The sequence below is a fragment of the Dipodomys spectabilis genome, unplaced genomic scaffold, assembly GCF_019054845.1.
Source record: "Dipodomys spectabilis isolate Male_0828 unplaced genomic scaffold, ASM1905484v1 ptg000179l, whole genome shotgun sequence".
Classification (NCBI taxonomy): Eukaryota; Metazoa; Chordata; class Mammalia; order Rodentia; family Heteromyidae; genus Dipodomys; species Dipodomys spectabilis.
Genome location: NW_024870856.1, coordinates 6,196,144 through 6,219,816, shown reverse-complemented (window position 1 = coordinate 6,219,816; position 23,673 = coordinate 6,196,144). Strand labels below are relative to the sequence as shown.

The window sequence follows — 23,673 nt, the reverse complement described above, 5'->3', positions numbered from 1 at the left end:
CTAATATCCTGAGTCACTAGATGATCAGAAGAATACAGTACAAAAGGAATGGACTGATGTACATTGATTCTAAAACCCCCAAAACAGAAGTTTGTACAAGATGAACAAGTGAAATGAAGTCACTTCTACCGAAACAAAAATCTCACACAGGTCATTTCTGTTTTTTTTTTTTTTTTTTGTTATACGTACGTGGACATACACACACCCACACACGCACAGACACACAAGCAAGAATGTGTATTTTGTAAGATAAGATCCTTGGAAATAGACATTCTTAGCAAATGTGGATGACAGATCAATTGGAATTTATTTTCTTTTAACACTGGATCATCATAAAGAAAACTGGTATAAATGAAAAAAAATCTATCTCAAATATCTACATCTAAAATTTTTAGGCAGTGACAAAGCACTTCTTTGACGAGGAGGAGGGTGGAATGATGGATGTTAATTGTCCCAAATGCTGGGTGCGTGGTTAGTTTTCACAAATTCACATATCAGAACGAACAATACTGCTAAATATTCCTTTTTTTTTTTTTTTTTTTTTTGCTTTTTGTTTTTGTTAAAACATACTGGGAGAAAGAAAAGAAAAGGAAAAAAACCTGGAAATCCATACATCTTTCAAAAGTCTGAAATTGAAGCAATATTTAGAACCATAGATGAGGGAACAGGGTAGCATTGGTGTAATATACACAATGCGCTTTTTTCTTCTTTTAATCTGTAATGTACATCAAATACTTTACAACAATGCTTTAACAAAAGGCAAGAGAACATCTTGCTGTACAGAGGAACCCGATGCAGCTTGTAGCCTAGAGTCACACGGATGAAGGGAGTAAAGAAAGTGTGCGAAGCCGTCCCCCATCAAGTGTGGAACCTCGTCTGCCCTGTGCTTGGCAACCGCCCCCAGGCCCCCCCCACCCTCCCCTCTCTCCTTCCTCCTCCACCTCCAGAATAAAGCACTTGTAAGACTCTACAGCTCACACTAGGTCGGTGCAGGGACACTGCCCTATTTAGGATTGCCTTAGCGTTCTACCGATTTCCAAGTTAGCCTTCCATTCAGTTTAGCTTTCTAAAATAGCTCTGGCTATCTCCTTATTGGTTATCACAGCCTTCCTACGGAACAGGCTTGAACAAACTAAAGTGGCAGGGAAAGAAGAAAAGAAACAGAAGTGTGTCGTGGTATGCATGCACATGCACTGTTCCGCAGCGCCTCCTGCCGCCTGGCCTCACACCCACGAGTCGGGCGAGGCCGGGTAGTGGCTCGTTTCATAGTTCAGTTCGCTGTAGGGGCGGGCGGCGGAGTAGAAGTCTACGTAGTTGCCGGTGGACTTGAGGCCCAGGTGCATGGTGTACTCGCTGGCCGGGGGGCGGTGGTGGACCTGGTCCTCGAAGAAAGACTCGTCGTAGTTTCTCGTGGAATTCTGAAATGGCTGGTAGGTCTCGTAGTCTTTCCTGCTGGGCTCCTGGGGGGCGGGCTGTGCTGAAACCTGCGGGGAACACGGGAGCCCCCAGTGAGCGAGTTCCACCTGCCCTCCCCCTCCCTCTGGAAAGACATGGAACCCCCCAGGCGCTCTCCACAGCTGGCCCACTGCGGTTGCCTCTCCCGAGTGTTTTCTGGTTCTGGTTGTGCATATTATGGTGTGTGTGTGTGTGTGTGTGTGTTGGTCACTTGATTACCCCATGTGCACTCAGTGTGTGTGATGAGATCAGGGTAATTAGCATCTTCAACGTCCTTCTAGCTCTTCATGAAACCCAATAAAAACCATTGTGAATAAGTTGCCCTGTTGTACTGTAGAACGTGGAAGCTTATTGAACCACAGTGGATGCTTCTTGGACCATTCTGGCACCCTTAGCTGACCTCTCTATAAAGCCTTCCCCCCTCCCCCCACCTCCTCTCCACCTGTCCTGGGCTCTACTGACCACTGTTCTGCTCTCTACCTCCATGGAACCAACTTTTTCAGCTTCTACGTTTGAGGACACGCTGTATTTGTCCTTCGGGGCCAGCGTTAGTTCACTGAATGGACTGTCCTCCAGAGCCTTCTCATGTTGTGACAGATGATAAGATTTCATTAAGAAACATGCTGGCTAGTATCCTCCATTGTGTATATCTGCCACACTCTTCAAAAGTGCTCCTTCCTGGTCCATAGTTAGCATTCCATGTAACATTCTGCTTTATTATTAGTAATAATTTTCTTATTATTTGAATGTATTTAATATAAAACTGACCGTTTAAAACCATTTTATTCGATGGTGTTAGTGTCATACACACACCCACACATATGTATATAGCATCACCCAATTGTCACAACTTTTTGCCATCCTAAACAGAAACTCTGCGCCCATTAAACTTCCCTCCCTGTTGAGCACTCTGCTCCCGGCCACCTCCATTCCACTTGGAATCTCTATGACTTTGCCTCTTCTAGAAGGCTCATCTGACTGGCGTCATCCAGGTCTTTTGTCCTTGGGGTCTGGTGTAGCATAATGTGTTCACGGTTCAGCCATGTTCTTTGTTTTTTGAGACTCCATATCTGCTGTTCCCCTGTGGGGGCAGGACTGCATTTATTTATCCATCTAGGTGCTGAGCTCTCTACCTTCTTATGCCTGCTTCAGGGAACATGGATATTTGCTGGCTGATTTGAATCGCTGCTTTTGCTTCTTTCTGGTAGAGTCAGCAGTGAGTCAGGGAGAATTCTATGTTTAACCTTCCAGAGAACCACCAAATGATTTGCTCGAGCAGCGATACTATTTTACTGTTAGTGATCACATTTAGTGTGTGTGTGTGTGTGTGTGTGTGTGTGTGTGTGTGTGTGAGTGTTTGCTCCAGGGGGCCAAGGCTGCCCTGAGGTCAGGCCTCTCCTCCACACAAGCCTAAATGAGTCTGACCCTGGATGGATAACACACACCACATATTTTGCCTTCTGGAGGACTGAAATACAGCCAAACTTGGTGCCATCAAGAATAGATTAAGGGGGAGACTGGTGAAAGGGGTGATGCTGATTAAGATGCGGTATGCTCACCACACAAACTACTGATTAAGATGCATTACACTCACACAAACTCACATGTTGAATTGATACGCCATTGTACAACTACTTAAGGATAATAACAATAAGGATAACAGCAATAAGAAGATTGGATCTGAGACTGCTGTGATAGTTTGAAGCCTCTGGTTAAAGAGATGGCTGGAGCCCCGTGCCCCTCGGCTCTCCCCAGACTTGTGCGGTTGGATGGCAGGGCCGTGAAGCCCTCACAGGAACCCTCAGGCAACAGGGGGAGTAAGGTGTGGAGCATTGCTTGGCTCTATGTGTTAGCGTGGAGGGGAGGCCAAGTGCTTCCTTTCCTTTTGGAGTCCTCTGAGATTTCTCTCCAGGTGCCTGCCCTCTAGACCCTCAGGATGAGGTCGGGGTGGGGGTGGGAGGTTAGCTAGTGCCCAGACCTCAGCTAGTGCCTAGATCTGGACGCACAGACCTCCGTGCCCATGCGACTCGGAAGGAGGTCTTGGGGTAAATGATAAAGCACTCTTCCAGAAATAGCGTTTGATCACTTTCCAGAAGATTCCGCGATTCCCTACTAATTTAACTAAGGTTCCACATGGAAGCTTCCTCGAGAAATTGGTCTTAGCTAATAGGTAATGATTTGTAATTAGCAAGTTGTGTGTAAATGAATGCCACGAATGGCCTGCACACAATTCTTCTCCCAAGCAAGTGAAAGTTCCTCTTTTATACGTAATTGATTTATACCAGTAATCGACCTACCCTTCAAAGAATAGTGACCTTCCTCACACCGACTGTCCCATATGCTCACGTGTCCAGTTAGTGCTGGCTGAACGGGAGTTTCTGTCTACCTGTCAAAGTCCAAATGGGCATAGAAGTACCTTTGGATAGTCTTAGAGCCTGCAGTATGGGATATTGGGATTCACGTGGAAGATGAGCTAAGGACAGATGTTCCTGGCTGCAGGCATGAGAAGGTAGTCCTTGTTCTTGTAATTGCTGTGTGCTCTGTGGAACTTTTCTTACCAGTGTCGGGCTACTGTTCAAGGGCAGACCCCCCAACACACAGAAACTTACAGTCAGGAGAACTCTACATTCAACAATGAACACATTCTTCTTGTCTATTGCTCAAAGGGGAATAAAATTTTGAGTGTATGCTTATGTCTATAGCTGCACCTTCTGCCCATTCACCCATCCATCCATCACCCATCCATCCATCATCTATCACCCATCCATCCATGATCCATCCATCCATCCATCACCCATCCATCCATGATCCATCCATCCATCCATGATCCAGCCATGCAGCCAGCCAGCCATGCAGCCAGCCAGCCAGCCATCATCTCAATCACGGTTCTCAGTGTTTTGTATCATCTCAGGAACCCATTTGAAACTCTTTTCCCTTGGTGGATCTCTTCCTCTTTTAAGGCTGACCACTGTCCGGCCTCCTCTTTGGAGCTTACAAGGTCCTGCTGGTGGGTGACATCCAGAAGGCTACGGGGCGGAGCTTGGCTGCTGAAACAAAATGGATACCAGAACCTCCTTCTCTGGTAAGCAATCTGAGCTGCAAGTTGTGAGGTCACTTTTGTCCTAGGAAAGCATCCCCTGAGGAATGTCCGGTCCTGTCTGCCAGAGACATCAATCATGGGTGAATCCACATCACAAGGTCATCTCTAGAATCTTCTCTTATAATGACTAAGAGGGTTTTACTTCATTGAGTCTCCAAGATGTAAAACAAAGACCAATTTTATTGCAACATAGCTGACTCCAAGTGAAACATTCTTTTTTCCTTATCTCCCAGTGACTGCAGAGTTACAGTTCCTTCTCTTCAGTGGATATTTCAAATGTAGCTTGCTGTTAAAACAGGATGAGCAGGAAGTGGCACTATGGCTCAAGTGGTAGAGCGCTAGCCTTGAGCTGAAGAGCTGAGAGACAGCGCCCAGGTCCAGAGTTCAGGCCCCATGACCAAAAAAATAAGAGAATAGGGTGCGCAGTGTAGTCGCCTTTTCTGTCTCACTGGAAAAACAACCATGGCACCAGAGGTGCCCACAGCCTACTGCTCTGCCGGAGCGCGCCTGGCGTGGACCGAGCTCAGCGTGGGCTCTCACAGCCTGCTGCTCTGCCGGAGCGCGCCTGGCGTGGACCGAGCTCAGCGTGGGCTCTCACAGCCTGCTGCTCTGCCGGAGCGTGCCTGGCGTGGACCGAGCTCAGCGTGGGCTCTCAGCTGCTATTTCACCCAGAGCCTAGGTGTCACGCTGATCTTTTTGCCCTAGCGTTCACCTAGGAGTAGTGCGTTGGTTCTAATTTGTGAACCTGCTCAGGTTATTCGCGGCGTTGTGACCACTGGGACTGTGTGGACTGTGCGCTCTGTATCCATAGCAGGCACTTCAGGCAGGCACTGCAGCCTCACGGTGTGATGCCAAGGGTCTCTGGGCCCTTCAGGGCATGTGTTCATTGCCAGACAGGGGACCCCAGGGAGGAGTCTGGTGGGGAGCGTCTCTCTACCAGAGGAACAGAAGGCTAATCTGACGCTATGGATGCAAGCAGCTTGCTCGCCGTACCCATAGGATTTCAGGGCATTTGCTCTAAGAAAAGGGGTTGATTTCTGTAAGTGGAGCTGGGTTCCTGAGCACATCCCACTCCATCCCCTTTCTGTTTGGGCAGGTGTGCTGGTGTGGGAATTCAGCTGGAGATGTGCTGGTAGTCTCTCTAGTGCTCCTGACCCAGGACATTTATTCATTGCTATCTCTCCTTTAGCAAAGACCACGCTAAGGGAAATCTGGTTAGCTGCTAGCAAGGTGTCAGGCAGGCATTTACAGAACATTTACCGGGGGTCACCAACAATGCTGGATGGGTCCCGGAGGCTGCGTGTGAAGTAAAGTCTGAGACCAGGAGCCTTCATGTCTCCTGGGTGAGTAGAGAGAAGAGATGGCTTCAGGTGCAGGAGAGTTCCGTGTTCTCTCTCCCTTCCTTGGAAACGGTCCGCAGAGGACTCTGTCGCCCGCTGGAGGGGAGATGCTGTCCCCGATGGGTGAGAAAATGTCCTGAAGCAACACAGCTCCTCTCCAGGGTGTTGTTGTTTTTTCCTTTCCAATTTGATTACTGTAATTCAGTAACCAGCTTTGGAGTTTATCTTCTCTACCCATGTTAGTGTGATAGGAGTGGAAGCCATCAGCAGAGACGAGTCTGGACCTCAGTAGTCTGCTACGAGGGGTCCACGCTGCTCTGGTGTCCACCAGGGAGGGAGAAGGAGGGGGAGCTGCTGGAGCACTGAGCATCAGCGAGGAGGCAGAGGCCTGGCTCTGTCCCCATCATCCCCACAGAAACAGAGAAGAGCCTTCAGAGAATGCTTGCTGAATAATACACACGTGTGTATGCCTGCACACACACGTACATACCTGTGCACACACACTCTCTGACAAAAATATACTCACATACATGCACACAGCTCCCACACATACACAAAGGCTCTATATGTGCCCACAGTTCAGAGTCCTCAAACCTGAGCATGTGCATGAAGCATTGGGGCCTCCCCTTAAGGTGCAGCTCTGGTCCAGAAGAGCTGGGCTGGGTGAGGCAGAATCCAGAGAAGAGTCTCTTGCAATTGTAAACAAACTCCCAGGTGCTTCCTTGAGGGGACTTGGAGTAACCAGACACACTCAATGCACACTGTGCAGTTGTTTTCTCTGGAGTTGGTGCCTCTATGTAACTGAGAAGTACTGTGTATGATGGAAAAACTCTTCCTAGTACGTGAGAGTGGGCTGGGATCCAGGAGCTGCTAATCCCTGCCCAGTCATTAGTAACTGACATCTTAGACTTGCCATTGGGGAGCTTTCTTTTAGCTTTTAATCTATATTATGTGGTGTTCATTACTGTCAGGAAATACCTGATGCTGGATTACCTTATAAAGAAAAGAAGTTCATTTTTGTCATAGTTCTACAGGCCCAAAGACAATGTGTCCCAGTGTTAGCTGTGGTCAGGACATCATGGTAGATGGTGTGACAAGGCTCAGAGAGATAGAGATAAAAGGAGATGGGAAGAGAGAGGGGAAGGAAAGAAGGGAGAGGAGAGATGGAAGACGAAGAAAGAGACTGTCAGGGAGAGGAGATATTGTAAGAGAGGCAGAAAGAGGGAGGGAGACAAAAGAGAGGGACAGAGAGACACAAAAGGAATACAGAAAGAGAGACAGGGAGAAACAGATAGAGGTAGACAGAGAGACAGACAGGGAGGGGATATATTTCATCTAGAGACAGGGCACTAAAGAGAGAGGAGAGCTATGTTTATAACAACTCCCACTTGAAAGCACTAACTCCAGGTCCTGTGAAAAGGGCCTTCATTTCTTTAGAGGACAACAGCTCTGGCATCTTTCCATTGGGTTCCTGGTTACAGGCCCAATCTCTTAAACACGGCCACACCGGGACCCAGCCTCCAGCACAAGAACTGAGGAGGACACACATTAACGTCAGAGCAGCAGTAACACAGGAAACTTCCACCCTCCTGTGGAATCAGGCTGCAGTAACCGAGGATCAAGGGCTGTCTTGGAATTTCAGCTGTCCTGAGGACACACCCATGTGTGCCTTGACAGGTGCAGGGAGAAGATCTTGCACACCAGGGAGCATTTTTTTCCAGTTCTTGATGAGTGTGAGACAGAAGTTAATTTTTTAAATTCTAAGTTATTTCATATGAGTCGAATGGAAAAATGATGACAGTAAACAAGCTGTGTCTACTTTACCTGGTTGTGTTTGATGTCTTCAGCGGGTGCACCGTAGGAATTCCTATACAAAGTTGAAATACCAGTGTTCTGAGCTACAAGCAAAAGGAGAACACATGTATTAGCAGAAAAGCCTGATTCCAAGTGTGGAGTTGTAATGACTGTTAGAGCAAACACTCGTCCGGCAAAGCTTGGTTGTTCAGGGACCATTCCAAGCAGAAGGAATTCTTTGGGCCCTGAGCACCCTTTTATATGCAGCGATTCAGGGGGAAGAACAGTTATTTTATAAAGTCTGCACAGCCCGCCAGGCTCTTCCAATAATTGCTCACATCCCAGACAGGGTCAGGGCAGGTGTGATGCACACAGATGGTCATCTTGCAAGTTTTATTGCCTTCCTTTCTGGTGAAAACGGGCGGATAATAAAAGCTTGTCGGTTGCACTGAAGCATGCCCTCGTCTGTATCAGCAGCTTAGTTTTTTAGCTGGAGAATGACGAGAATAACACTTCTCATTTGAGCTCACAGAAGTGCTTGATCAGGGTTCAGACAGTTCATTTCTCGGAGGTCTACGGGCCTGGCAGAGGGCGCCACGGGAACGTCCTCTGCAACTTTGCAAGCTTAGAGGGGGCAGAGACAGAAGCCCCACTCTGTCTTTCTGGCCTGCCTGGAGTCTGGATGAATGGAAAGAAAGCCTCTTCTACCTACCAGAAGCTTCCTTATTTTCCTATTGCGGGTGGGGACCCTTTTTCCTGCCAAGGGCCATTTGAATATTTATCACATCATACGTGGGTCATATAAAATGATCATGGGCCATGGCAGCCAATGAGAAGCACACTGAAGACATCCATGTTTATCCTGTTGTGTACCAAATGGTTTTGTGGGTCTGACAGCTCCCAGCCCTGGCTACTAGCTCTTCTGTGGCCCTGGAGGCCCATGCCAGCTACCAGGCTGCCTCCTTGTTAGTGGTCAGGTGACAGCTCGGATGTCCCCTCCTTACCCCCAGCAGGCGAAGGCACCCTTCCTACCTGGCCTCCCAGCCTCCCAGAACTCTGCTGAGTCTTTTCATCTCACCCAACATAGTGGGGGCACTTATTCTATCAGAGAAGCCCCATGAAGACAGACAGTCTGCCCTGTCACAGAGGCTGGTATCAGTGGCCATTTCATTTGATGGGTCTATCAATGACAGCATAAGCCTGAGAAAAACCTGCCTTCAGAGCTATAACTTACTGCTGAAAAATGTCACTTCAAGGACAAGATGGAATTTTGATCTTTCAGTGGTTTAGAATATTTTTTTTTCGGGGGTAGAGGGTAATAGAATAGCTGAACTCTTAGAGTCTTGGCTCTTAGAGTCACTCCATATGTTTGTAGCTTCTGAGCGAAAGATATTTCTCTTGGATGTTCTCTTTGGCCTAGTAACCTGTTTAAAGGAGACTAGTCGACACTGAACTACTTTCACAGCAGGTGTCGTCTTCAAGCATATTCTGCCCATGTGTCTGCTAAGAACAGGTTTACAGAGAAACACTTTTCCTTCTTCTGCATCATCCCACAAACATCTACTTTCCAACTGAATCAAATATATTAAGATTCAAATGGCTTTAAGAGGCATGAGAGGCTATGGCAAAAACACAGAGACCATCTGGTGAAAAGGCATTGGAGAAAGCCTAGAGGAGGGTAAAGACCCTAGGGAAGAATTAAAAGTCAGCGCACGCAGGCAGGGACCCGAGGTCTGCCCTGAGCTTCTGCACACTAGAGACTCTGACATAGTCATGAGCATGACGGTCAGCTGTTGAAGTTCAGCATGCCCAGGAAACAGCAGACTTCGGCTTTCCAAGGCCACTCAGAAACAGACACGGAGGGGAGAAGGCACCTCAAGAAACGTCATCTAGGCTAGACAATGAATCCAGAAAAGGAAGGAAGTGGGGGTGGGATGAAAAGCAGGAGTTGAATTTCTCTATTTTTACCCTCCCTCCCCTTCTTCCATCCCTAGCGAGCAAAGCCTAGTTATAGTGTGTCCAGCATCTTGGAACCTCTTCTACTATGAGTAGTGTCAGGAAACGAAGTCTGGGGTGAGTCCTTTCTAATTTGAAGCAATAGCGTAAGTTGGTCACATGAAAAGGAAAGATTAAAATAAATTGTGTGCAGACTATATTTTCTCTTGGCTGCTTCAAAGACTAAGATGCTGTTTTTAGACCTGTACCTGAAAGTCCTCATTTCAAGTTCCTGGGCTTGATGGCTCTGAGGATCCCAAGTGATCCAATGGCTACTAAGTCCTCCTGAGCCCCAAAGCATGGCTTACAGCTTGAGGCCCTAGCCCTTGGCCCCATCCCAGGTCAAGGAGGAAGTGTGGAACGGTGCTCACCTGTCATGGTGTCTTTCCTGGATGTGTGTTCGCCTTTAGTTCCGTGGTAAGTGGCATTGCTGCCGGTGGACTCATAGTCTGTTTTCCTTTCTTTGAGGCTGATCATTTCCCGAGGTGAAGCTGGGGCACTTGCTATGTAAAGCAATGAAAAGGATGATTTTCACATTCCATGGTATATATACACCTTTTCACACCAATGGTTAATGTCATAGATTCACATGGTCCCTTAATACATAGGCATGGTCTCCTGAGACTCTTTGTATGGGTGGGGGTATTCTTCTTCTTTTTCTTCGTCACTTTCCCTCACTCTGTAACACTGGTGTTTTGCAGTAGTGAGGATGTATGTGTCTTAGAGAGAGAAATAAGGATTACATCCCAGGTTCCTCTTCCTTAGAGAGAAATCTTGGTAGGGGTAGGACCTGCCTAAGGTTTAGCTGGCAGTGTTAAAAATGAGAATGGTTTTTCTTTCTCTTTCTCTCTCTCCTTTCTTTCCCCTCCCTCCCTCCCTTCCTTTCTTCCTCCCTCCTTCCCGTCCTTCCTTTCTTTTTTTTTTTTTTTTTGGGTCCGGTTGTGGAACCTGAACTCTGGGCCTGGGTGCCGTCCCTCAGCTCTTCAGCTCAAGGCTAGCACTCTACCACTTGAGCCACAGCGCCACTTCCGGCTTTTTTTTTGCTTATGTGGTGCTGAGGAATCGAACCCAGGACCTCAGGGATGCAAGGCAAGCGCTCTACCACTGAGCCACCTTCCCAGCCCCCGTCCTTCCTTTCTTCCTGTCTCTCTCCGTCTCTGTCTCCCTTCTTTCTATTTAAAACAGAACCACTTCAGAGGACCCATTATGACTTTAAGCAGCACAAATCTGAGAAATCCAAATCTAGATGCTTCAGAAGCTGAAACTTTTTGAGTACGGGCATGACGCCAAAGTTAGAAACCTCTACACCATTTCTCCTGGGATGAGTTTCAGATTAAACACACAAAATGATTTGAAAATTGTATAAAGTTATACTCAGGGTATGTGTATAAGGTGTGTATGAAACATAAGTGAATTTCAGGTTTTGACCTGGAAGCCATCCTCAATACAGCTTATTATGTATATGGAACTATTCCAAAATCCACAATTTATAAAAGGAAAAAAGTCAGAAATACAAAATGCTTCTGGTCCCAAGCACTTTGAATAAAGGCTAATTAACCTGTATTCATAATTAAATAATCCTTAATTTAAATGGGTACAACTTGGCTTAAGAAGTCACCCAGAAACTGCCTAAAGGAAGGCAGAGAACACAACTCTTCTGAAGAAGGATTCATGGGGCTGAAATGGCCAAGGCCACCATGCTTTGCTCCAGGGTGGCCAAGGGGCAGGCACGAAGACCTCTCCTTGTCCCTTGTAGATGAACACCCTGGCCATTCTCCATGCCTTACATTTTAGTCCCCTACTGCCTGCTGGACGCAAGGAATGAGTTCTATCATCTCTGAGTCCCCAGTTCTAAAAAGATGTATCTAAGCCTGGGACAGCTCCCGGGAGTTCTAATGAGGGGAACCTGGGAGGTGTGGGTTGTTTTCTGGGAGACAGCAAACCTAGCCTGCCAGTGCAAAGGGGTAGAAGGAGGGGAGAAACAGCAGTGCCCTGGGGCTGGACTGGCGAGGGGGTTCACGATGGCCCTAGGGTGGCATCCGGCCCAGTAAGAGCTCAGCCATGATGCTGTTCTGGCTCTTGCCTTCCCCCATCTTCCTGCATCCTAAGGCAGTGCTGCATCAACCTGTTTAACCCAAAGACCCAGCTAAGATTTCAGGTACTGTCAGACCATCCCCTAGGCCACTGGAGTCTGAATTTGCAGTGGAGGGGCTTCAGGATCCCTGTTTAATGAGGATAATTAAGGCTAGGGCTCCCTGTGGGAACTCTGATGTTTAGCATAGGGCCTTCCTTCCTTTGCTAGTGTCCACCCCTTTCATCTGTGCCTCAGTTTACTGATCAGTGCATTATCTACATCCTGTGTAGGAATCCTCAGCCCCAGAACTGGGCCTGCTTGTACCTAGAACATACCTCTTTTTCCACTGTTTGAGTCCCTGGATTCTTTTTGTCAGACTTAGTATCCTCTATTTGCAAATCCCTGTGCTAGCCAGTGAGGGAGACAGAGATGTGAATTCTGCTGCACTTCCTGGGGGGAAGTAGGGCTCTCAAGAGAAGTAATGCAGAAGGAAGCACAAGCAATGTCATGCCAAGTGCTGGGAAAGGTCGCCAGCCTGAAAGGCCTGCAGCCCACTTCCCAAACTTATCAAAATCAGATCAAGACTCATTGCTCCAGCATTTCTAACCCTGGTTGCTCATTCAAATTAGATACCCAGACTTCTTCTGAAACACTGATGCTTGAGCCCCATCCAACATCAGTTGTGTGGGAAGCTCTGAAGGGGAGAGAGGAAAGAAAACCACAGGAGCTGGCAACAGCCCATAGGGCCTGTGTCACTCCTGAACACGCCTATAACTGTGATCAAACACAGTGCCACAGCTCCCTGCTATACAGGAGCCTGGGCAGGCAGGGGAGACCTGGGCAGGCCCCAGGTCTGTGGCAAGCGGGGACAGGCTGGCAGGACAAGAGCCACTTCTGCTCCAGTGGGTAGAGCAGGGAGACATATGGCACATTACACTGACTCTTGGGGTTCTAGAGATTGAAGAGGAACCTCTGAAAGGAAATTGGGGCCCATAGCAAGTCCCTGACTACTCTTGGCTGTGTCTAGCTTCCGCCTGCTCTCCAAGCACTGCTTGCTGGTCTCGCTCACTTCCTTCATCCTGTGTCTCTTCTCCTCTCTGTGCGTCCTCTTTTACAGGAAGCCTCCCTCTCTCCTTGCCCCTTTGCTGCTGGGCCTTCCTGCACCGAGAATGGCCTCTTAGGTGTCACTGCCAGGTAATCACAAAGGCACAGTATTCTGAAGACTCTTGACCAAAGCTTTGAAAATTAGAGCCTAATATTGCACAGATGGTGATGTTTATTAAAGCACATCAAGTGTGTAATTATCTCCGGAGACCTCACACAGCAGTGCTCTGAATCTCCAATAAATCAGGATAAGCTCTGGCAAAGAAGAAAAAAAAACAAATCATGAAAACAGGCGTTTATTAGTGTCTGGATGTGACTGGCCTAGGAAGCACCTGGTCTTTCCTGAATCGCAGCTCACACCCAGCCCCGCCTGCCCTGGAGGGGGCTGCACCTTCCAAAGGAGCGGCATCTCTTCTGCTTGTCAAGGATTGGCTCTCTGTAGTTCTTCATAATTAGACTCTTGTGGAATGGGGTAGTCAAAGCGGGAGAGGCCTGCCTGTGTGCTCCACTCACGGGAGGGTCTTGATTCTCCCCTGTCTAACCCTGGACACATAAGCTTCCCGGAGCCAGAGGGGGCCCAGCTATTCCAGCCCGGTGTTTCCCACTCACTTCTGTAGTTCTTCCTCAGGCTGACAGGAAAGTCTGGGGTGAAATTTTAAGACAATCGTTCTCAGGGAAAGAGAAAGCACTTCAGTGCTCAGTGCCTGCTGCCAGAGGTGCTAGGATGACGTTCCAGAACATACAAAATTTCCTCAGCAAGTGGAGGGCAGGGCAGGGAAGAAAGGTTGGCATAAATAAATGCCTAAGTGACTAGGTAGGTGTGGGTGCATAGAATTCATGTATTCTTCCTCCAGTCTCTGAACTGATATAAAATGCAGAAACCAAAAGAAAGGTTTTAAACACTTACATGTTGACTTAAATAACAGTGACACCCTGCCATGTCTCTTACTGAATTACATGTTCATATTCAATTTACCTTTCGTCTTGTCTTAATCTTTGGTATTACTGAAAATGGCTGAAAAGGATATAAAATAATGTTTTCTTTTAACAAATAAAAAATTCAGCTCAAAATTTAAGCAGTAGGAATATGACAGAATTAAAAACAAAGCCAGGCACTAGTGGCTCACATCAGTAATCTTAGCTACTCATGAGGCTGAGATCTGAGGATCACAGTTCCAAACTATCCTGGACAGAAGAGCCCTTGTGATTCTTAGCTCCAAATAATCAGCAAAAAGCCAGAAATAGAGGTATGGCCCCAGTGGTAGAGTGCCAGCCTTCAGTGAAAAAGCCAAGGAGAATAAGAGGTCCTGAGTCGAATCCCCAGTACTGGGGCTTATATGGGATAACTTGTAGTAATGGGACAATGGGATTATTGTAGTAACAATTAATAATTAATCAAACTGAATATAAGTAGTTACGGAGCCTTCAATGGTATATGTCAAATTTATAATCATACCAGAGGAAGAAACAAAACACCTTGTCTCCTCTGCTATAGTTTAATTTTCCAATTGCAAAGAAAATACAATTCAAACTTTGAGTCTTACAAGTTGCTCCATCAGGAACTCTAATGTGCGAGTTCTTCAGAGATTTTTCTTATACTTGCTCCTTGCTGACTGCACGTTCACGGCAGGCCTTCCACACCCGGAAGCCTGCTTCAGAGAGCCTTGCTCTGAATGTGTGTGTAGGTTTTATCGAGTTACCACCATGATCAAAAGAAAGTAGAAGATGGCTCTGTGTCTCATGCTTATCATCACACCTACTTAAAAGGCTGAGTTCTGAGGATCGAGGTTTGAAGCCAGCTTGGGCAGGAAAGTCTGTGAGACTATTATCACCAATTAAGCACCAAAATGCCACAAGTGGAGTTCAAGTGGTAGAGCACTAGAGATAACACCTAATCCCTGAGTTCAAGCCCTAGGACTGGCACACGTGCGCGCGCGCACACACACACACACACACACACACACACACACACACACACACACACAGAACCATTCATACTCTGCCCACAGGCCGCATCTGGGCGGGTGTGTGGGTGTGCCCAGGGGGAAGCTGAGGCCTGGGCAAGCCCTGGGCCATCTCTTACCTGAGCGGTTGTTGGGAGACACGCGCACAGGGGAGATGGAGGGTGTGCGGGAGGAGGAGTAGGGCCTTTGCCGATCCCTCTCGATGGTTGAAGATGAGGCTACAAAGTGATACTGTGACCATCCATCCTGCAAAGACAGTGTGTGCCCATTAAACCAGCAAAGCTGGGCATTGCTGGCCTCCTGACACCACAGGGGGCCAAGCACCTGCATCCGCAGCATGTTTCTAGAGGGTGTCAGGCGCGTGTGGAGCTGTGCAGCTCATCAAAGGGGAAATGGAGACACCGCCTCCTCCTGAGACAGCCCATTCAGGAGGGTCTGCTCTTAGTGATGCCTTTCTTTCCCACATGTTGAACAAATGGTCTCTTGGCCTAACTTGCTTTGCCAGAGGTTTCTATTAAACGCAAATGGGATGCTCAGACTGTCAGGTGATCCTGAAAACGCCTGTCTTCCGCCTGCCCGCCTGCCTTCAGTTCTGCTTCCTCTCTGAAAGCCTTGGAGGCTCCTCAAGTGTGAAGCGTTTATTACTCTCCCTGTTTAGGAACAACCTGTGAGCTATTGGAGGCCAAATCCTCCCTTCCCGTTGTTGATCTCTCTGTTGTGAATTCCTTCTTCTCAGCCACAAATGCCCAACCCCCCTGGTTCAGGGCCTTGGCAGGGCTGCTAAGCATTCTCACCTCCACCCTCTGGTGGCCCCAGGAAACACCCTGTCCATGAGCAAGGGCACAATGCATCTTGCCAATTCTTTAGCCTGCCCATATCTAGCCCACGTGTGGAAAGCATAGGAACTGTTTTTATGGAGAAAACATGCAACAGACATCACTCATCAGTTTGTGAGTTTAGAAAGCATGAATATTAATTAAAACATCTCATGATTCCATACCCCCAGCCCAGAGATCTCCCATGAACAATATGACAGTCTTTCCTTCCAGTCTTCCTTTTAAACTTCAATTCTATTTCTTTTTTTTAAGTTTAAAAATATTATCTCTAAGTAGTTGTCCAAAGAGGTGGCCAGTTAATGAAGCCATTCATGAACATATACCTGTCGATCCATGTCACCCTTTAACATTCTCACCCACTGCTCCCCTCACAAGTCTATTTCCATCAGAGCAACGCGTCAGAGTGCTGCGTGGAGCATGACGGCCTGTGCTGAATAGCCCACCGCCTGGAGAGCGATGGCAGGAGGGCCAGGGGTTTGAGGTCAGCAAAACTATAGTGAGATTCTGTCACACAAAAGTCAAAGAGAAGCCCCAGTGTGGTGGCATCCATCGGGAAGTCTAGTGAATTGGAAGACACAGATCAAGAGGACGTGGTTCTAGGTCAGCCTGGGTCCAAAGTTTGTGGGTTCTAGTCACACAAACAAAGCAGGTGTGGCGGTGTGAAGGTCAAGTGACAGCAGGAGGAGCATCGCTGTCTGGCTGGCTGAGGGAAATGGTGTGAGATTCTGTCTGAATATTAACCTAAGAGAAAATAAAACCTGAGGGTGTGGCTGCTGAAGTGCTTGGCCCCGAGTTCCAATATCGAAAACAGAAACTGCACCAAACTTCCCCACAAGTAAGTCGTATGTCTGGATGACAGCAGAAGGAAGCGCGGGCACTGACTCCCCGTAGCTGCTTCATGGAAACATTTATTTCCAATTTTTTGAGGAGGGAGAGTGGATGATTTTTAAGGGTTTCAATGCACTGTAAAGCATGATCACAAATATTAATAGGAGAAAATGAATAAGGAACACACTTCATACTTATTTCTGCATTTACGTCTCTCGTTTATTTAATAGTCATTACTCCTGCGGGTGACTGGCAGGACAAAGCCAAGCCTAGAAGCAGGTAACTTTAGAGGAGCTGACAAATACTAGTGTTTACTATGTGACGAGAGCTGAGCTGTGTTACAATCTCACTTTGCCCAGGAAGAGCCTGAACCTTGGAAGTACAGGGGTCTCCACAGTCAGGACAGTCAGTGAGCAGAAATGTTGGGCTGGTGACACAGTGGGAGGTACCATCCACTCCTCAGAAGCAGGGGAGGGCAGGGAGCACAGAGCTGCTGTGGCCACTGAAGGGCTCTGAAGAGTGAGTGCTATAGTCTGGGCTATGGCAGGGGGCCATCAGGAGCCAGCAGGAAGGGCAGAGGAGTAAGAGAAGTGAGGAGAGGGGCCGTGGGAGAGGATGATGGAGGGGTGACACATGGACCAGGAAGCTCTCTGCTCCCAAGCTGACATGTCCCACTGAATCTCCTTTGTACAACTACTGGAGGATAGTGATAGTAATAGTAATTACTAATAATAACCAAAGGCTTCTGTGATTGAGGGGTGGGCAAGGGGACGGGGGTGGGGGCTGGAGTCCTCGCGTGTCCAGGCAGCTGGGCAATGGGAGGGCGGTGAGTGTCTGGGAGAGGGAAGAGTGCCCAGAGACTCAGTGGGGCTGTGAGGACAGCACACGGGCTGAGGAGCTCAAGTCTTACCCCCAACTTCTGAGGTAGAACAAAGGGCGTGGAGGTGTCTTTCTCTACCCAGGCAGCCAAAGGGCAAGAAGCAATTTAGGAGATGGAAACCAAGACTGCCTTTGGGGTCTGTTAGGGCAGAGACACTCATAAGGCCTGGAAGAGACATGGAGAATTGAGCAGAATCTGCAGAGCAGATCTCAGGAGCCAGGCCTGGGCCAGAAAGGCTCTAATTTAAATACAAATAAAGGAAATCAGAAGATAGCGAGTCCAGGGCAAGCCAGCAGGTAGAGGGTGCCCAGAGTTAGAGACCTTCCAAGGAGGCGGAGAAGGACAGTAAGCTGGGGGTGGGAGGGGGTGGGTAGGGCAGCCTAGGTAGGGGTGACAACAGTAAGATTAGGAGAGCTGATGAATAAAGAAGACCAGCCAAATGAAGAGGACCGAGCACCTCCTTGGGTCCTGGGAAGATGGAAATCATGTGATGGGCAGGCACAAAGGTTCCTTATTTGGAGACACTGTGAAGGCTACTTCGCCACAGCTCGTAAGAATGGGAACCAGTGAGGAGGAGGCAGCCTTTGCCAGAGTTCCACATGAAGGGCAGTGGAGTCGTGGAGCCAGATGAGAGCGAGGATCCGAAATGTTTCAACAGACGCCCTGGAGGATACTGCAGTTCTACTGATGGGATGACTCAACATCAGGAGGAAAAACCTGGTGATTTCCCGGAGAGAACAGTGGAGAGGCACAGAGGCTGACAGGATTCAGTGAGCAAAGAGGTTACTGGCCCCGGGACAGGAGGGAGGAGGGACAGGCTGTCTAGCTCCAGACACCGTGAGGAGGACCCTTACACAGGAGACCGAGGACATTTTCTCTTGTCATTTCATGTTTTCTCACAGAAGAGAAGTGAGGCCATCTACTACAAGTAAGCAGGGACTAGAGTTTAGAGAATAAGACAGAGGAGGAGGAGGCAGGAGAGAGGGGGCACGTAGAGTGATTCTGGAGACCAGTGGGGTTCACAAGTTGGCTGTGGCCAGGTGGTTGGGTGGCTCAGAGGAGGGGCCAGGTTGGGGGGTGGGATGCTGGGGTGGGACTTGGGGTACGTGGCAATGGATTTAAAGTGAGGCGACTAAGCAGCAGAATAGTTTGCATTTCTCCAGCCACCTCCAGCTGCTCTGCTGAGGTGCACAGTGGGTAACACTGGATGGAAGTTGTCAGGTAGTAACTTCAAGAGGGACAGGGAGAAGGGAAAGTCACGGGGACCCACACCAGCTATGCAGGGGAGAGGAAAATAGGATGTGAGGGAGGAAACAGAGGGAAAAGGAGTCAGTGGTCTGGAGATCCTACAAGAGTCAGAGACTGCTGGAGTGGGGTACTTCACAGATTCTATGACTTTCCTGAGTGGGGAATAATTCCTTCCTTCCTTCCTTGCTTCCTTCCTTCCTTGCTTCCTTCCTTTCTCCTTCCTCCTCCTTCTTCCTCCTCCTCTTCCTCTTTCTTCTTAAGGCTCTACCACTAGAGCCACAGCTTTTTGTTGGTTCATTGCAAATAAATGTCTCACAGACCTTCCTTTCTCAGCTGGCTTCAAAGCTCAGTTCTCAGGTCTCAGCCTTTTGAGTGGCTAGGATTACAAGTGTGAGCTGCCAATGCACAGTGAAAAGAAACTTCTTGAAAATACTGTGGCATGAAGAGGACATCTACCCTATCTGCAGGGCCAGTGTCATGGGAAATGAGACAGCTCTTCTTGGAGAAGGCGTGAGGGAGCGTGTCCCCAGGGCCATGGAGTGCCTGTTAGGCTGCAGGGGACTTCACTGTCAACAGACCCTGGGGTACCGAAGGAAAGGAGTGGGAAGGACGCTGCTGGGTGTCTGTGCGGAGTACGGCCTGTTGAAGGCCTTTGAGGAGTGAGTCTAGGAAATGGTGGACAATCCTAAGAGCTTGGACACTGGTGGCAACTGAGGTAATGAAGAAAGAAGAGCCCAGGCTGCGAATGACTCCTGGGGCAGAGTGGGCATGTGTTGTGACGAAGGACAGGAATCAAGGTAGGAGCAGGAAATGTCCACATCGATTTTTTCTCAGTACTTTAGAGGGTGCTGCCAATGGCAGGGGAATGACATTTATATAATTTAAGAGAACAAAGGGGTTTCAGTTCAGCACGTCGGTTTATGAGTACAAGGCGTCTTGATTAATGTCACTCCTTCCATTAGTTCTCCCCATCTCTCCCAACTCCATCCATCCCCTCAGCTCCATTTTCACATCTGTACACTGGAGACGATGACTGCATCCACCCACCCTTCCTCTCCATGGGGGAAGGGCGTGTGCAGGGTGGAACATGCTTCCAAGTTGTATACACCAATTACTCAGCCTGGGAATGACAGAAGACTGCTTAAAAATACTTCCATTGGTGTGGACAGTGAAATTCCTATAGACGACGAAACTAAGACAGGCCATCTCGTCTCTGTCTCATCCATGACACTTTGCTGTTCTAAATGGTGGCTGGAGACACAGTTCTGATCATAAACCTTGGCTGCTTGGGGCATAAATCAATGATGGTATTCTGCATATCATTTAAGGTAAGCAAGGTATTTTACAGTAACAATACTGGTTAATATTTGATATGTTCTAAGACCTGTAACTAGGCTACCACATAGTACTCTTCATGTCTGGTCATGCCAGGGAAAGTGAATATGAAAGCAAAACTACATAGGAAGGAATTCTTACAAGGACATAAGCTTCCAGATCCTTCAGCGCATCCAATGCTGAGCATGTGACTGTGTGACAGCAGGGTGATTTGACGTCATTTGTCTGTGGATGAGGGAGTTAGACGGTACCTATGGGTTTGAGAGGGGAGTGTGGGTACTGAGAATCAAGACCCCAGCTGAACATCTGTGCTACAGGTGATTACATGCCCGAGGAGTAGGCATTACGGATGAAGAGGGAGAGAGGAAGCCTGAGGACTGGTGCTAGCAGGACCCAATTCAGTTTCCTGATTTGAGCTGTTTCCTGAGCCACAGTAAAGACCCCTCATTTGAAGAGTCAATAAAATGCACAGCTCTAGATCTCAAACTTCTGGGCACTCCAGAATGCCTGGGAGGGACTTTAAATTTCTGAGGAGGTATCTTTTGGAAGCTCATGGAAGGCAGAGGGATATCAGATGCTGGAGACAGGTACCGCTCAGTCACCCTCCCTGAAACCCAGGGATGCTGGATAAGGGCGTTACCTTGGGTATAAACCTCACGGCGTGCTTCATCTTTACTGTAGGAACATTCTGGTCATTCCAGTGGAAAAAATGCTTTGCTTTCTTACGTAAGAAGGGAAATGAAGATAGACTTTCTCTGGGAATGCTATTGCTAAACTAATATTCCTTCTCTCCCACTAGCCACACACGGTATTCATTATCTGGCCAGCGAGCGGTCAATTTATTATTCATTTACTTCCTGGTGTCACTCAGAAAGACTTGAAAATAGTTGACATAAATGTGTGCAACTCAAGCAAATATCTTCTCAAGAATTATTTGCTTCCTTGAGTGCTACTTTTTCCTTCTAATTTTAACTCACTGTTGGCCAGATACTTGTTACTTGTGTGTGTGTGTGTGTGTGTGTGCGCGCGCGCGTGTGTGTATTCTATTATAGCATGTGTTTAAGCACCCTCTCTATGGCTTGGAGTGGTGAGATAAGAAAGCTCAGGGAAGAACAACGAGAGTGAGGGACAGCCACAAGACCAGGATGGAAGTTAATCCTCAATATTGACGATAAGGAACTTTTTAAATGCTGGTGGCTCTGCAGCCCTCCGGCATCATGACCCCGAAAATGTGCCCTTCAGCTCCAGACCTGGCTAGACTGTCAAAAACGTGATATGATATCTGTGCCTCAAATTGGTTTTTATTTTTAACACATTAAACTTAAAACTGGAGGCTGTTAAAGGTTTCCAAGTAGATAGAGATAGAAATCCAAAGAGAAGAGAAGTTCAAAGTCATTGAACTTTAAATTGCTACCAGGAGTCATCTGATTGTCTTTATCATCCCCTCTTACTGTCCTTCCACAAGTTTGGGCTCTTGTGCTAAAGCTTCTGATGTGTTTCATTGTGAACTTTATTATTCTCCTGAGGCCATAATCTCCCACATCAGCAGTTCTAAGGGTTCAAAGTGCAGGGAGCCATGGGAAGGTCGCCACTGCCATGGAACAAGGGCAGGCTTACTGCTTAGTTCCTGCAGAACTCAAGGATGCCGAACTTCTTACAATACTCTACACTTTGTCCTTTTGAATCTCCAGTAAACGTGTGCAGTTTGAATGGTATTGCTGGAGAGATGTCTATTAACTGCTTGTGTGAAGGGAAGAGCGGCTTGCTCTCAAGTTGGCTACTGCACCCCCTGCCCTCAGAGTGTCTTCCTGCAGTGGTGTGAAGGGAACAGTTCCGTAAGGTGTGCGTGCACAGGAGCAGACAGAGACGGTGTCATGGCCTCGTCTACTCTCAGGACTTTGAAACTGTGGTTCTGACCAGACACCCTTCCAAATGTCAGGGAAAGCGGACAGATATTAGAGACAAGGGGACAGCTGGCCCCTGGTACAGCTCAATCACCCCCTACTGCTACCCAGTTACAGTGGGTAACTGGTCAGCTGGAGGATGCATCTCATGGCTTCTCCCCACCCCGCCTCTGGAGACTCAGGTGGGACTAGAAAGCTGCAAGGAATCAGCTTCTCCCTTCCAGCAGCCAAACTCTCCGTCTAGCTTTTATTGTTTTTCCTTCCACAAATGAAGGAAAACCGAATTCGTGGGCATCATTGTAGTGAAAGGTCTCTGCACAGGCAGGGGTGAGCCATGATTAGAATATGTATGCTTGGTCAATGCTAGCTCCCAGGAAGCGTGTAGGGCCCAGCTCCATTTGGGTTTGCCAGACAGGCACTTCTCAATGCTGACTTCTACAGCAATGAAAATATGTCACGACCTCAGGACAGAGGGATGCCACACTCACTCCGGGCCCCAAACACACCTGATCACCCAGCAGTCACTGAGTGTGTGATGTGACTGCACACGCATGTATCTCAGTATACAGCATGGAGACGCCTTTGCCTATTTACCTGTCTGGCTTGGCTCTGTGCCAGGCAAAGAGGAGGCAGACTTCGTGAGTCAGAGCAGGGCTGCTAAATGCATGATGCCTCGAAGGTTTGGGGAACTGACAGTAATTCCCTAGTTTGCTTTTCCTAGCACTGTGTTCACCTCACTGTTGCTGGCTACTCTGTCTCTGGCTGGGAGGCAAGGATGGCGCCAGGTTTGTCTCTGAGCTCTTGGTGGAGAGTGTGACAGCTAAACACAGAAAGTACCTAATGTATGTTGTTAATGATGGCATTAATAATTATAACATGGTCAAAGCCATCCCCAGCAGGAAAGTCTCAAGACTCTGATCCCCAATTAATCACAGAAAAAGCTGGAAGTGGTGCTATGTCTCAAGTGGTAGGATGTTAGCCTTGAGCAAAAGGAAACCCAGGGACAGCACCCCGCCCCAGAGTTTGATCCTCCAGGACTGGCAAAAATAAACATTAAAACCTGAAAAATAATGATAACAATTATTATGTAATCAGTTCCATCGGTGTTACTGTTAGCCTCTACTGTTTTATGAAAAGTCATCATTATTGTTTATTTTATTTTAGCATAGAGCAGTCTCATCAGAATCTTTTGCTGTTGGTCTGTCCTTTATGACATACGTATGGCTGAGCTGTGTGTGTGTGCATGAGTGTGCGGTAGGGGTGGACTCAGCTTGCCTGCTCCATTTTAATCTGTCAGCCGCCTGTGTTTCAGTACGTAGGGACGTGTCTCCTCTTTACTCAGTCTTGGGAACCATTTCAAAGCATCAGTCCATCTGCACCTATGCTCCTGGGTGGGTGCAGAGTCTGTGCACGTCTCAGAGCACGTACCCTGGCCTCCTCCCTCCACTGCTTCTTGCATCCTGTGGCTCAGGAAACACAAGTTCCCGCTGGTGGGAGAGCAGAGCACATTTGGTTTCTTCGTTGTCTGTGCTCCAGTTTCTTTCAGGATAGGCTAGAACCACCCACATCTACGGCCAGAAGTGCCCAAGACATGGAGTGGGTTCATTCTGGAATGGGTCACTTTGTGAGAGAAAACAGACCAGTCATGTTCCAGAGAGCATGCTTGACAGAAAGCAGAGCTTGATAGTGAGAGGTGTGGAGAGGATTTAGGTGTGGTGGGATGAGATCTACTGTGTGGCACTGTGCCCAGGCTCCCGTCTGCCTGCCCTACCAGAAAATGTGTGGCCGTTGCCCATTGGGTAAGTGGTGTGCCCTC

General features: G+C 48.0%; 1 protein-coding gene across 1 annotated transcript in view; it reads right to left on the bottom strand.

Annotated features, from left to right (window-relative positions):
- Positions 1-896: 896 nt before the first annotated feature.
- Positions 897-23,673, bottom strand: part of Ctnnd2 (catenin delta 2) — a 788,751-nt gene continuing 765,974 nt past the window's right edge. The window contains exons 20-23 of the mRNA XM_042695245.1: positions 14,946-15,072; positions 10,056-10,187; positions 7,720-7,793; positions 897-1,484 (exon numbers count right to left, since the gene is read on the bottom strand). Of these exons, the coding sequence (XP_042551179.1) occupies positions 1,224-1,484; positions 7,720-7,793; positions 10,056-10,187; positions 14,946-15,072 (594 nt within the window). The 3' untranslated portion in view covers positions 897-1,223. The remainder of the gene's footprint in view (positions 1,485-7,719; positions 7,794-10,055; positions 10,188-14,945; positions 15,073-23,673) is intronic.